The following is a 15,773-nucleotide window of genomic DNA, read 5'->3' as shown; positions in this document are numbered from 1 at the left end:
ATTAACAAATAAGGTTTTATATGTAAGTTGGTTAAATAAAGAGCAACATTTGTGATTATTATTATAATATTATTATTTGTGCCCTGGTCCTATAAGAGCTCTTTGTCTCTTCCCACGAGCCGGGTAGTGAGAAAAACTCACACTCATTCTCATGTTTAATAAATGTATTGAATGGTGTGTGTGTGGCAGGCTTACAATGATGACAAAAAACAACATTTGAGAGTGTGCTGACCCTGGTGCTAGAGGTGGTACGCAGCTGGAGGTTGAATGTTTGAAGAGGTAAGGGACTATAGCATTTTGGGAACCACTGGTGTACCAGATCAATTGCAGTGGTATGAAGGGATAGGTCCATTCTATGAATTATATATATATGATTAAACGGACGCCCACCTTGTAATCAAGAGCATGTGTCTCAACCAATGGGGCACATAAAAATAAAAAAAACTCAGATTATGTAAAATAGCGTCTAAACGAAACATATGCGAATATTTCAAGTTTACACGTTTATAAATAATTGACGTAAAAGGTAAAAAAATTACTATGTTTATTAATAAACGTGTTCATGATATCAAACTCAAACGTTTATCTTTTCTAGTGATGAAGAAGTGGATGTCTAAAGCTAGCGTGAGGTATGCAAAATGGGTCAACTTTGAGCACCTTTATCTAATTCAGGTCCAAAACTCACTTTCTGACCACTTCTGGGAAGTTTCGTTTTAAACAAAAGGGGTGCTGTCAAAAAGTGATGAATTCAAATGGATTTAACCATTGAAAAATAATATCTGATATTTTGTTTACAGTAAAGTTTACAAAGGACACATGCATAACATTTAAATACGTATTTAACAGATACATGTGAGATACATTTTATGTGAGATATATTTATATATTTATGTTTAATTTGTATTTAATACGAGACGCTAAAAAATAAAAAAGAGCTGTTTCCTGTTAGTGACGTCACGGCGGATCAACTTGGACAGGGAAGAAAACGCCACTACTGCGTAGTGCGCACAGGTGATTCAGTTGTCGGTGCCACCTTCTCGTGGTGGAAAACATGGGAAAACTCCAAAAATTCGACATAACTTTTAAAGACAATAAAGTTGTTTATAGTCCTGGAGAGTCACTTTCAGGCACTCTGAAAATCACAACCACCGAAGCTCTGCTATGTAAAGGTAGGGTTCTGGAAAACGTCACCATTTAACAATCATTGCTAACTTTCTTTCACCTGTCGTGAATTTGTCGTCTCCTCGGACAAGGAAGTAGCGTTAGTGTTCCACTGAAGCAAACAATGGTTATGCAATTGTGATTTGGGACGTTTTAATTACAGTAGCCTACATTGTATCTTCGTATTTGTATTATTTTCAGGTGATGAACGTGTACAACTAACTTAATGTTTAAAGAATTCCGGTAGACTGACTTGTATCATGTTCTTGGGAGGGCTTTTACTCGAACAGACACTTTCTTTAGATGTGTTTGAAGGAAAACAAAACCAAGGCGATCAGTCTCATTTGTTGTCAGAGAGGCAAATTGGACTCATTTTTGGGGTCTGTTGACTAACTTAATTTGTAATTTTACCATATCTAAAAAGTAAAACAATGCGAACAAGATTAGTCAAACTATTAACATTTATACCAATAATTTATTTGCAAGCATAGAAGGGGCAATGATCAACTCAAGCTGTGTGTGTGTGTGGTAGGATATAACATTGAATTGTTCAATGGGACAATATCTGTGTGCCTAATGAAAGGAAGGATCTCAAAGGGCTTTCCCTGTATCAAATAGCTATTGACAGCGGGTGGTCACCCTCATCCCTATCACCTGTTATAGTAGAACAAAATAATTAATCTATTCATCAAAATTGCACTGGGGGTGATAAAAAATGTTTTGAGGTAGTCACACATTTATTTATATATATATATATATATATTTTTTTTTTCACTGCTGTTTAGACAGTAGGTGGAGTTAAAGAACAACCCCCCCAAAAATATGTTCATGGTAAAACACATATTTTAAGATCCATTTTCTCTGACCCTTATTGAACATGAGAACTAAATTGCCCTCTTAAAACACAGATGTTTTGTTTCATGGGTGTTTCGGCTCAATGTCTTGTGTTAAAGCTCTGGTTTGTTTACATTCCAGGTCAGGAAAAACAGATCAGGCTGTAGCAGCTTGAGTCATGCATTTAGATATGGAATACAGTGTCACTGGCTGCTCTGTTTTTAACTGATGTCTTAAGAACTTCATAATCAATACTGCAGTAACTTGGGAAGGTTATCTGACCTGTTGTGAGGACTTCACATTTGATTTTCACAAACGGTGGTACTCAACAATGTCACATATTTAGACTCTGTAAAGTGGATCTTTGTATTTATTATGGATCCCCATTGGCAGCAGCTACTCTTCATGGGGTCCAGCAAAATGTAGGTCAGTTTCTACAAATTTAAAACATTACAATACCCACATTTACAGATTTCACAACACACTGTGTGCCCTCAGGCCCCTACTCTACCACATATCTACAGTACTAAATCCATGTGTAGGTATTAGAGGTCAACCAATTATGATTTTTCAATGCCGATTTATTGGAGGACCAAAAAAAGCTGACACACATTAATCGGCCTATTTTATTTTTTCAATATTTGTAATGACAATAACAACAATACTGAATAAACACTTTTATTTTAATATAGTACATTAATCAAATCAATTTAGCCTCAAATAAATAATTAAACATGTTCGATTTGGTTTACATAATGCAAAAACAAAGTGGTGGGAAAGAAAGTAAAAGTGCAATATGTGCCATGTAAAAATGCTAACGTTTAAGTTCCTTGTTCAGAACATTTGATAGCTGGTGGTTCCTTTTAACATGAGTCTTCACTATTCCCAGGTAAGAAGGTTGAGATTATTGGAATTATAGGACTATTTCTCTCTCTACCACTTGTATTTCATATACCTTTGACTATTGGATGTTCTTATAGGTACTTTAGTATTGCCAGTGTAACAGTATAGCTTCCGTCCCTCTCCTCGCCCCTACCTGGGCTCGAACCAGGAACACATCGAAAACAGCCACCCTCGAAGCATTGTTACCCATCGCTCCACAAAAGCCGCAGCAAAACAACTACTCCAAGTCTTAGAGCGAGTGATGTATGAAACGCTATTAGAGTGAACCCCGCTAACTAGCTAGCCATTTCACATCGGTTACACCAGCCTAATCTCGGGAGTTGATAGGCTTGAAGTGATAAACAGCGCAATGCATGATGCATTGCGAAGAGCTGCTGGTAAACACAAGAAAGTGCTGTTTGAATGAATGCTTACGAGCCTGCTGCTGCCTACCACCACTCAGTCAGACTGCTCTATCAAATCTTAGTGGACTTAATTATAACATAACACACAGAAATGCAAGCCTTAGTTTCCAGATTTGACCATATTAATGACCTATCATTTTGAAAATAAAACGTTTATTCTTTCAGTGAAATACTGAACCGTTCCGTATGTTATCTAACGGGTGGCATCCATAAGTCTAAATACTCCTGTTACATTGCACAACCTTCAATGTTATGTCATAATTACGTAAAATTATGGCAAATTAGTTCACAACGAGCCAGGAGGCCCAAACTGTTGCATATACCCTGACACTGCGTGCAATGAATGCAAGAGAAGTGACACAATTTCCCTAGTTTAATATTGCCTGCTAACATGAATTTCTTTTAACTAAATATGCAGGTTTCAAAATATATACTTCTGTGTATTGATTTTAAGAAAGGCGTTGATGTATATGGACCATGGACCATGCCCCAGGACTACCTGACATGATGACTCCTTGCTGTCCCCAGTCTACCTGGCCATGCTGCTGCTCCAGTTTCAACTTCCACCTGACTGTGCTGCTGCTCTAGTTTCAACTGTTCTGCCTTATTATTATTCGACCATGCTGGTCATTTATGAACATTGAACATCTTGACCATGTTCTGTTATAATCTCCACCCGGCACAGCCAGAAGAGGACTGGCCACCCCACATAGCCTGGTTCCTCTCTAGGTTTCTTCCTAGGTATTGGCCTTTCTAGGGAGTTTTTCCTAGCCACTGTGCTTCTCCACCTGCATTGCTTGCTGTTTGGGGTTTTAGGCTGGGTTTCTGTACAGCACTTTGAGATATCAGCTGATGTACGAAGGGCTATATAAATAAATTTGATTTGATTTGATATGGTTAGGTACACATTGGTGCAACGACTGTGCTTATTTCGCGAATGCGCTTGTTAAATCACCCGTTTGATGAAGTAGACTATGATTCAATGATAAATTAACAGGCACTGCATCGATTATATGCAAGGCAGGACAAGCTAGATAAACTAGTAATATCATCAACCATGTGTAGTTAACTAGTGATTATTGTTAAGATTGATTGTTTTTTATAAGATACGTTTAATGCTAGCTAGCACCTTACCTTGGCTCCTTGCTGCACTCGCATAACAGGTAGTCAGCCTGTCATGCAGTCTCCTCGTGAAGTGCAATGTAATCGGCCATGATTGGTGTCATAACATTGAAAATGCCGATTACTGATTGTTATGAGAACTTGAAATCGGCCCTAATTAATCGTCCATTCCGATTAATTGGTCGACCTCTAGTATGTATAGTGCTGATGTTATCGTGTGCGTATGCATGTATGTTCCAATGTTTGTGTTGCTTCACAGTCCCTGCTATTCCATAAGGTGTTTTTAAAAAACTATCTGTTTTTTAAATCTAATTTTACTCCTTGTGTCAGTTACTTGATGTGGAATAGAGTTCCATGTAGTCATGGCTATATGTAGTACTGTGTGCCTCCCGTAGTCTGTTCTGGACTTGGACTGTGAATAGGCCTCTTGTGGCATGTCTTGTGGGGTATGCATTGGTGTCTGAGCTGTGTGCCAGTAGTTTATTAAACAGACAGCTCGGTGCATTCAACCTCTCATAAATAAAAGTAGTGATGAAGTCAATCTCTCCTCCACGTTCAGCCAGGAGAGATTGACATGCATATTATTAATATTAGCTCTCTGTGCACACCCAACAGCCAGCCATGCTCCCTGTTCTGAGCCAATTGCAATTTTTCGAAGTCCTTTTTTGTGGCACCTGACCACACGACTGAACAGTAGTCAATGTGTGACAAGACTAGGGTCTGTAGGACCTGCCTTCTTGATAGTGTTGTTAAGAAGGTAGCACATTGATTTATTATACACAGACTTCTCCCCATCTTAGCTACTACTGCATCAATGTTTTGACCATGACAGTTTGCAGTCTAGTGTTACTCCAAACAGTTGCTCAATTTTGCTCAATTTCCACATTATTTAGTTGAGGTTTAGTGAGTGTTTAGTTTTTGTTCCAAATGCAATGCTTTTAGTTTTTGAAATATTTAGGGCTAGCTTATAACTTGCCACCCACCTTGAAACTAACTGCAGTTCTTTTTTTTGAGTGTTGCAGTCATTTCAGTAGTAGTAGCTGACGTGTATAGTGTTTCATCATCCACATACATAGATACTCTGGCTTTACACAGTCAGTGGCATGTCGTTAGTAAAAATGTTAAAAAGCAAGGGGCCTAGACCCTGTGGAATTCCTGATTCTAACTGGATTATATTCGATAGGCTTCCATTAAAGAACACCCTGTGTGTTCTGTTATACAAGTAACTCGTTATCCACATTATAGAAGGGGATGTAAAGCCATAACACTAGTTTTTCCAGCAGCAGACTATGATCAATAATGTGAAAAGCTGCACTGAAGTATAACAAGACAGCCCCCACAATCATCAACATGCTCTTAACAAGTATAATTGTTTTAATGTTATTCAATTGTCGTTATGGGAAGTTAAGTTTAATTTTAACTTGTATAATTTAGCTGAATATCAGTACTGAACTTTATACTTCCACCAGGGTTTTTGATGAGTTTTTACTTGGCTGTCCTTCTCCAGGACTGTGTGTTGTTGGGCTCCATCCAGAATTATGATTGATTGAACTATTAATTAATGTGGGTCATAACCCACTACTGGCCAAGAGCTGTTTCCAATCCCCTCTAGGACTGCCATTTAGCACCCTTTAATTGGTGTGCTCATTTTATTTGTTTATTTAACTAGGCAAGTCGGTTAAGAAAAAAATATTATTTACAATGACGACCTAGGAACAATGGGTTAACTGCCTTGTTCAGAAGCAGAATGACAGACTTTGACCTTGTCAGCTTAGGGATTCGATCTAGCAACCTTTCGGTTACTGACCCAGCACTCTAACCACTAGGCTACCTGCCACCCTATTGGCTTGTGTGACTTTGGTGTGTTTTGAGTTTCACTGCCAGGTATGTGACTCACATAAGAAAACAGACTGTTCAAGTGTGTTGCTTTGCGTCACACCAGAAACTGTTTTGTCTGTTTGACTTGTCTTTGTTTTAGGATCCCTCGTTATTTGAGTTTGGTTTTTACGAATATGTTCTGTGTGACATGTTACGTGTTTGCAGGAAAATTTCCCTCAATGTAAACTCTCCTCAAAGGCCTGTGAATAATTGATTGCTGTGGTCTGCATATGCCAAACAAATGGCAGATACAAACATTCTAGGGATCTTAAGTTCTCTTATTTTCTTGTGAAGTTAATAGTTCTGTGTATTATCCCTGCAGATATCAAAGTGAATTGCCAAGGCTTCTGTGGTGTCACCAGCAAGAGCAATGACACAGCCTGGATGGTGGAAGAGCAGTACTTCAGCAGCACGCTCTCTGTGGCAGATAAAGGTGCTGTCAACTGGTTCATTACCTGCTCACGTTTACAGTTATTGGCCACATTCACCTCCCTTTTCCACTTCTTACTGACACTTCAGTTATGGTGTAACTGTTTCCTTTGAAATGACACGTACACACCTTCCAGTCAGTCTTTGTTTTTGTAATGATTTTCTTTTATCACCTACATATGCAAGAAGGATGAGGTAAACAAACATTGAATCCCTATTCTGAGAGCTTCCCCTTCTACCCTGAAAGTTGAATGTGATTCATAGAACAGGAACAACAGACATTGTTAATGGACAGAATGTTTTCCAGACAGCTGATCTGGTGCTTATCTTTCTTCCTGTCTTCCAGGAACCCTGAAACCGGGAGATCACAGTTTTCCGTTCAAGTTTCTCATTCCAGGTAAGGCCGCTGAGTGATGGAGCTTTGCATACCTATGCACCACATCCTTTAAAATATGGGTTTTCCTCACGTTTTATAATAGGACATGCCCTGGAATGTGAGTAGATACTTTAGTTTTGACATGGCTCGTTCATTATCAGCAGAAGTAATATGAGGAATGTAGTACAGTTCCTCAATCTCTACATTAATGATTGAGGATGTGGATTACCATGGGGACCGTTGACATGTGTCTAGAATGGAAATGGCGCTACAAATGACTGCACATTGGCAGAGTAATTGATGTGAGCCTCTAAAATAACTTACTCGTGGCCATGAGGTTGAGGTAACAATTTATGTTAAGGTAGCGGAAGACACATTTCAGTTGAATGCATTGTTGTACAACTGACTAGGTATCTCCCTTTCCCTTATAGAAGGGCTATACGTAGTTCATAAATGTTTCATTATTAGCGCATACATACATGCAGTACCAGTCAAATGTTTGTACACACCTACTTATTCAAGGGTTTTTCTTTTGACTATTTTCTACATTGTAGAATAATAGTGAAGACATCAACTATGAAATAACACATATGGATTCATGTAGTAACCAAAAAAGTGCTAAAAAAATAGATGTATTTTTTTGTTTCTTCAAAGTAGCCACCTTTTGCATTGATGACAGCTTTACACACTCTTGGCATTCTGTCAACCAGCTTCACCTGGAATGCTTTTCCAACAGTCTGGAATGCTTTTCCAACAGTCTGGAAGGAGTTCCCATGTATGCTGAGCTCTTGTTGGCTGCTTTTCCTTCACTCTGCTGTCCAACTCATTCCAAACCATCTCAATTGGGTTGGGTGATTGTGGAGGCCAGGTCATCTGATGCAGCTCTCCTTCTTGGTCAAATAGCCCTTATACAGCCTGGAGGTGTGTTGGTTTATTGTCTTGTTGAAAAACAAATGATAGTCCCACTAAGCACAAAGATGGGATGACATATCGTTGCAGAATGCTGTGGTAGCCATGCTGGTTAAGTGTGTCTTGAATTGTAAATAAATCACTGACAGTGTCACCAGCAAAGCACCATCACACCACCTTGCTTCACGGTGGAAACCACACGTGGAGCTCATCCGTTCACCTACTCTGTCTCTCAAAGACACGGCGGTTGAAATCAAAAATCTCAAATTTGGACTCATCAGACCAAAGGACAGATTTCCACCAGTCTAATGTCCATTGCTCGTGTTTCTTGGCCTAAGCAAGTTTCTTCTTATTGGTGTCCTTTAGTAGTGGTTTCTTTGCAGCAATTTGAACATGAAGGCCTGATTCATGCAGTCCCCTCTGAACAGTTGATTTGTCTGTTACTTGAACTCTGAAGCATTTATGTGGGCTGGTAACTAATGAATTTATCCTCTGCGGCAGAGGTAACTCTGGGTCTTCCTTTCCTGTAGTGGTCCTCATGGGAGCCAGTTTCATCATAGTGCTTGATGTTTTTTGCTACTGCACTTGAAGAAACGTTGAAGTTCTTAATTTTCCGTATTGACTGACCTTCATGTGTTAAAGTAATGATGGACTGTCGTTTCTCTTTGCTTATTTGAGCTGGTCTTGCCATAATATGGACTTGGTCTTTTACCAAATAGGGCTATCTTCTATATACCACCCCTACCTTGTCACAACACAACTGATTGGCTCAAACACATCAAATGTACTTTAACAAGGCACACCTGTTAATTGAAATGCATTCCTCATGAAGCTGGTTGAGAGAATGCCAAGAGTGTGCAAAGCTGTCATCAAGGCAAAGGGTTGCTACTTTGAAGAATCTCAAATATATTTGTTTAACAATTTTTTTTTGTTTACTGCATGATTCCATATGTGTTATTTAATAGTTTTGATGTCTTTACTATTATTCTACAATGTAGAATATAATAAAAATAAAGAATCCCTTGAATGAGTAGGTGTCCAAACTTTGACTGGTTGTATGTCTGTTAAAAAAGATAATTCTGTAATGAACCATTTTAATGCGTTTGTTGAGATTGTGCCCTTGTCATTAGCTCATTAGCCTCCTTTTCCCCTTGTTGACTAGTATGGTAGGGACTGAGAGCATTGATACCCTGAGATGTGTTAGCTGAACTGCTTAGTTCCCAATTTCACCTGCTGTTTCAAGCCACCTGTTATCTTTGTTATACTATCCTCTGTACTGGGATGACCGTGGCTTCCTCGCTTATGTTTTGTCTCATGGTCATTCATACTAACAATCTGGTATGGCCTACTTCTCTTTTTTGTTTCAAAGTATGACTCTTGATTATTGGACCGTTACACTTTGCATGCTAAGGAAATGAATCCGATAGATCATTATATGAACTATATCACATTCTGCCTTGTCTATGCAATAGCTCACAGGTAGAGGAGCCCTATGATAACATAAACCCTCCGCTCATTACTTATTGTTAAGATCTGTCAGACTGACCGACAGACTGCCTGTCCAGTTGAGAAGGGATTCACTTTCCCTCTGACAAAGTTATCTTTCATAACAATGTAGGTGATCCATTCCACAGAAACCCAAACCAACCTAACTGGTCCTCAACTGTCCATTCTGATTTGAAACTTGCATCTGCTGTTCAATGTACACCGTCTTTTAATTGTAAAACAATTAGATACAGGCCATTTGTGTTGCCAATATTTTGCCTATTCTTGCCACCATGAAAATACATCCTGTGCTAAATAACTACTCCTTCCATTCCCATATAGCCTCTGTTCCCACATCCTTTGAAGGAAACTATGGAAAAGTTATGTACAGAGTGAGGGCTTTCATTGACACTCCTCGCTTCTCTAAGGACTATAAGGTGGAGAAGCCTTTCTACCTGCTGAGTCTCCTCAACCTCAATGATGTACCTGACATCCATGTGAGAGCTTCCCTGGCTGATTTTGATACCTTTTCACTTTATCAGACATATCCAAACCTCAGACACTGGAGATTGGTGAATCTGGTCTTAACTTTATATTTCCCACCTGTTTCCAGGGACGTAGTTCATCTTCCGTTACTAAGAAGTTCACCTACCTGCTGGGGGTAAAGACAGGAACTGTGGTGCTGAAGGCCCATAGTGACATGAAGGGCTACACGCCTGGTCAGGTCATCCAACTGACCACAGAGCTCCACAACCAGTCTGGGAAAACCACAGGGACTGTGGTAGCCTGTCTCATTCAGGTATAGAGTACTGACCTAGTCTTCAGTGCTTGAAATAAAGCAAGGCTAAGGGAAGTGTTTCAACAAAGTGTGGTTGTGTTAATGACGCTATAAAGCTGCAATGGGGTAATTCTTGTCTCAGGTGAGAGAAAAAAGGGATTGCTTTATTTTAGTCACTCAAACATGATCTACCCTTTTTCTGTGTGCTCATCTCCAACAGAAAGTAACTTACCAGACAAAGAAGCCTACCATTGACTTGAGGACTTTAGTGCAGGTGGAGGGTGCTGGGGTGAAGGCTGGCAAACAAGCTGAGTGGAAGGAACAGATTATTGTACCTCCTCTGCCCCAGTCATCTCTGGCTGACTGTGGTCTAATAAACATGGAATACTTCATTCAAGTAAGCAACTTTTCTCTTCATGATAACATTCCTCTACAGTGAAACCCTTTTTCTCTACAGTTTAGCACCCATGTTTTGATAATACCTTCTCCTCTTTACTCCCTGGTACTTTAGATCTCCTTGAAATCTGCTGAGGCTTCGTTTTTGTTGCCCATCCACATTGGAAACATCTCAGTGGATACCACGTCAGCACGACCCTCCAGACCCCCTCCTCCAACCACCGATCCTTCTCGCTCCTCCGCAAACCCTACCAAGCTAGAAAACAGCAGACGCTCTGAGCCGTCCTCCCAAGACCAAGAAACTCCTACTACCCCTTGCCCTTCCCCCCACCCAGCCCCAAAACCTGTTCCCAGAATCAGAGTCTCCACTTCCTCCCCCAGTGCCCCTCCAGCTGAGATGGACTATCTGGTCATGGGCGCCAAGGGGCAGGTGACCGAGGCCCTCCCAACTGAGAGCCACTCCCAGCTTGGTTTCTTGAGCTCTCAGGCTACTGTCTCCCCCAGTGCCTTCAGCTATGCCCCAGGCCTCACCTTCTCCCAGAACCAGTCCCATAGTGACGCCACAAACCCAACGGGACCTTTGTTCTGTGTGTCCACAGGCGCCACCATCCCATTCTTCTCTGAGGGCAGTACCAACCCCAAGCCTACCCTCTACCCACTCCTGCCTCCTGAGTACAGCACCTCAACACTCCCACATGGTCAGTCTTACACTCCTGTAGTGACTGGCGGTGCTAATGCTATTTACTTTTTACTCAGTTATCTTATTGCACAGTTTGATATTTAGTATTTGGGTAAGGTGTTTCTATTATTGCCATCTCAATGTATCAGTTGTGGCAGGTTTCAGAGTCTTGGCTAATATCCATTATGAAGGAGTCTAATTGCCACACCTTAGACAGTTATGTCTTTGCTTTGTAAGTTTTGCTGTGACCTCGTAGTTAGGTGGGTCTTGTGTAATAATGTCTTTGTCTGCTAACTAATATCCGCTGTCCTCTGTTACAGAGGCTCCTCCCAGCTATGTCGAGAGCTGTAGCAGCAACACATAAAACAACGTCATGACACAGGAGAGACTGCTGGCAACACTGAACATGACAACCAACCTCCCTTCTACTCGATCATGCTGCCAGATAGACCTCTTAAGTACGTCAGCCCAGGTTAAGCAACACCTTTTTTATGATTACTGATTGCTTTCACACATTGTTTGCACTATCAGGACAGTAATGTTTTTACAAACAATTTTTATAGCTGGAGACAAGTTTTCAAAGTTAAGTCAGGGTAGAATTAGTTAAGAATATGTTGACATTTTTTTTTTTTTACTAGGCAAGTCAGTTAAGAACAAATTCTTATTTACAATGGCGGCCTACACCGGCCATACCCGGACGAAGCTGGGCCAATTGTGCACCGCCCTATGGGACTCCAAATCACGGCCGGTTATGATAGTCTAGAATCGAACCAGGGTGTCTAGTGAGGTTCTAGCACTGAGATGCAGTGCTTTAGACCGCTGTGCCACTCGGGAGCCAAAACACCTATGATTGAAACCAAGTGAAGATCCATGAAGCCCACTAGCAACTGCCCAGGCTATGTTTTATGTAACCTGTATGTTTATTTATTGTTTTCACTAAACTGTCTATTCATAGACAATTCACTATGTTCTATATCCAAATAATGTTTTATGCATAGGAAATACAGTGCCTTGATACTCTACAATGCACAAACTAATAAAATTGTGTTGTATGTTTAGCCATTGTTGTTTTGCTTTGTTTACTATGCCAGGGTAATTGTACATCTCTAGTTTTAGGCCCATTTATCAGTTGTAAACATGAAGGGTCTTGCACTCCAATATAGATGTCTGCTCGACAGGGATTCTTGCAAGTCGGTACAATTCTTGTCTGACAGTGAAACTTTATTTTTATAGTTGCACTTTTTAAAGCATAATCATATTTAGTGGAATTGTAAGGTAAAGCTGTATGCCTGGAAATGCCCTTGTCTGGAGCAGAGCATCCAAATTTCAAACTGTCCAGAAAAGTGTTTCAAATTCTAAAATCTCTCTCCCAGATAAATAGGAATTTGTATTCAAATGTTTTTAAATGAGGTTTTCGAGTCAAAGCAACCAAGGAAAAACTAAATTGCTACTTTGTATACTACTTAAATGAAGAAAAAAGCTATTTTTGTCAACTCCGTCTTGATTTAAAAAAAATGTATAACTGAATTGCCTAGTTAAGAACAAATTCTTATTTACAATAACGCCTAGGAACAGTGGATTTACTGCCTTGTCCAGGGGCAGGACAACAGATTTTTACATTGTCAACTTGGGGATTCGATCTAGCAACCTTTCGGTTATTAGTCCAAAGCTCTAACCACTCGGCTACCTGCTTCTCCAAGGGCGCTAACTCTGACAGTGCTGATAGACTGGTTGTTTTGGGGGGATTATTGTTGACATTGTACAAACGTTTATTGACTTTTTAGAAGCAACAATATGTCTGTTTTGAGTATCTGTCAACTCTGTTAGAGGCTTGTCAACTCCATCACTGATGGATAAACCTCTTTAAGATTAGAATATTTTTGTCAATATTCAGGAAAAATATTTTTATGCTCCCGCCTGCTGTGTACTGAAGTCTTAGCTAGCTAGCACAAGGTGTCCATCGCTCCTGCCTGCCAAACACCTGCTGTCATTTATAGAGCTGCGGGAAAGCAGTGCCGTGTGGTCTGCTCTCATATATATGTATATATATCTCATGATGACTAAAGGGGCTCTGTTTTGAAGCCACTGTGCCTCCATCTTGGCACTTCACCACCATTTTTTTAGGAAGCTATGGAAATGCATTTATAAATGTCTACCTTTTTGTTTTTGCCATGTCTTTTCTATTACAGACACATTTTAATGCACACTTTTAACGATATTGTGAGCTAAACTTTTTTATTTGTATAAAATGTACATTTTCCTTAGTACATTTACATTACAAAAATAACTGTCCCCACTGCTACAACAAATACTTAAATACATATAATTTTGTCCTTAACGTTTAATTGAAATACTGTAGAATTCCATTCATTGCTATGGAGTACTGCTTTTTCTGGGCACTGCCAATATGGCCGCCCAGTGGCTTCAAAGTCTCTCATTGGCCAACACATAGCATCAGCAATCCAGGGTGTATAAACATCTAAACTCAGCAAAAAAAGAAACACCTCTATTTCAGCACCCTGTCTTTCAAAGATAATTCTTAAAAATCCAAGTAACTTCACAGATATTTGTTGTAAAGGGTTTAAATTCTGTTTCCCAACAATTAATGAACATGCACCTGTGGAACGGTCGTTAAGACACTAACAGCTTACAGACTGTAAGGTCACAGTTATGAAAACTTAGGACACTAAAGAAGCTTATCTACTGACTCTGAAATATGCCCAGGGTCCCTGCTCATGTGCGTGAATGTGCCTTAGGCATGCTGCAAGGAGGCATGAGGACTGCAGATGTGGTCAGGGCAAAAAAGTGCAATGTCCGTATAGTGAGACGTCTAAGACCGCGCTACAGGACGGACAGTTGATCGTCCTCGCAGTGGTAGACCACATGTAACAACACCTGCGCAGGATCAGTACATCCGAACATCACACCTGCGAGACAGATACAGGATGGCAACAACAACTGCCTGAGTTACACCAGGAAAGCACAATCCCTCCATCAGTGCTCAGACTGTCTGCAATAGGCTGAGAGAGGCTGGACTGAGGGCTTGTAGGCCTGTTGTACGGCAGGTCCTCACCAGACATCACCGGCAACAACGTTGCCTATGGGCACAAATCCACCATCATTGGACCAGACAGGACTGGCAAGAAGTGCTCGTCACTGACGAGTCACGGCTTTGTCTCACCGGGGGGATGGTCGGATTAGCTTTTATCATCGACGGAATGAGTGTTACACCGAGGCCTGTACTCTGGAGTGGGATCGATTTTGGAGGTGGAAGGTCTATTATGGTCTGGAGCGGTGTGTCACAGCATCATTGAACTGAGCTTGTTGTCATTCCCTGCAATCTCAAAGCTGTGCATTACAGGGAAGACATCCTCCTCCCTCATGTGGTACCCTTCCTGCAGGCTCATCCTGACATGACCCTCCAGCATGACAATGCCACCAGCCATACTGCTCGTTCTGTGCATGATTTCCTGCAAGACAGGAATGTCCGTGTTCTGCCATGGCCAGCGAAGAGCCCAGATCTAAATCCCATTGAGCACGTCTGGGACCTGTTGGATTAGAGGGTGACGTCTAGGACCATTCCCCCCAGAATTGTCCGGGAACTTTCAGGTGCCTTGGTGGAATAGTGGGGGTAACATCTCATAGCAAGAACGGGCAAATCTGGTGCAGTCCATGAGGAGGAGATGCAATGTAGTACTTAATGCAGCTGGTGGCCACACCAGATACTGACTGACTTTTGATTTTGACCACCCCTTTTTGTTCAGGGACACCATTATTCAATTTCCATTAGTCACATGTCTGGAACTTGTTCAGTTTGTCTGTTGTTGAATCTTGTTATGTTCATACAAATATTTACACATGTTAAGTTTGCTGAAAATAAACGCAGTTGACAGTGAGAAGACGTTTCTTTTTTTGCTGAGATTAGTACTTCATTTGTAAATTGGGAGGTGCCGGTGTTGTGCCGAAAAGTTCCCTCCTGCCAGAATCCCCCCCCACCCCCTCGCGTGAACGCGCACGCACTCAATTCTTCATTGCTGTTACTTGCTAGTTGAGATTTCTGATCAAGTTAGGCTGTGTTTCACTTTATATTTTTATGTCTGTGTGATTGCGGGGAGGCACTAGTAATGTCTGCAGTTTTTGGTTTGGCTATTTGTTTCAAGTGTATTAGTCTATAAATAAATCTCTACCAAAATTCGTCATCTCTCCCATGTCTTATTTGACTAGTAGTTGTTCTGAAATGTTTATTGCTTGCCTACATTTTACTACTTCATCTGTTTCAATATAACACACTTTAATTTCAGTTGCTTTTCCTGATGTGGAGTTTGTTCTATAGAAAGTATTTGACTCTGGAGTGTGCCACAAAAAGTATTTGACTCGAGCCACAAAATTAAGGAAATTAGAAGGGGGTGGGAAGGATTT

The 15,773-nt window shown here is 40.6% G+C and overlaps 1 protein-coding gene across 2 annotated transcripts; it reads left to right on the top strand.

Annotated features, from left to right (window-relative positions):
* The first annotated feature begins 947 nt into the window (after window positions 1-947).
* On the top strand, window positions 948-15,549 carry LOC109877743 (arrestin domain-containing protein 1-like). 2 transcript variants are annotated; one of them, XM_031818920.1, is made up of 9 exons: window positions 966-1,169; window positions 6,625-6,735; window positions 7,078-7,128; window positions 9,844-9,998; window positions 10,115-10,300; window positions 10,500-10,676; window positions 10,791-11,105; window positions 11,275-11,373; window positions 11,675-15,549. In XM_031818920.1, exons 1-9 carry the CDS (start codon window positions 1,052-1,054, stop codon window positions 11,729-11,731), a joined length of 1,269 nt encoding a protein of 422 aa, XP_031674780.1. In that variant the 5' UTR covers window positions 966-1,051; the 3' UTR covers window positions 11,732-15,549. The 2 variants fall into 2 exon arrangements, with proteins under 2 accessions (XP_020325536.1, XP_031674780.1); XM_020469947.2 differs by having other exon boundaries at window positions 948-1,169; window positions 10,791-11,373.
* The last annotated feature ends 224 nt before the right edge of the window (window positions 15,550-15,773 follow it).

Source organism: Oncorhynchus kisutch, linkage group LG3 (genome assembly GCF_002021735.2).
Source record: "Oncorhynchus kisutch isolate 150728-3 linkage group LG3, Okis_V2, whole genome shotgun sequence".
Lineage (NCBI taxonomy): Eukaryota > Metazoa > Chordata > Actinopteri > Salmoniformes > Salmonidae > Oncorhynchus > Oncorhynchus kisutch.
The sequence above is the reverse complement of the archived record's forward strand: the minus strand, read 5'-3'. Positions and strand labels throughout refer to the sequence as shown.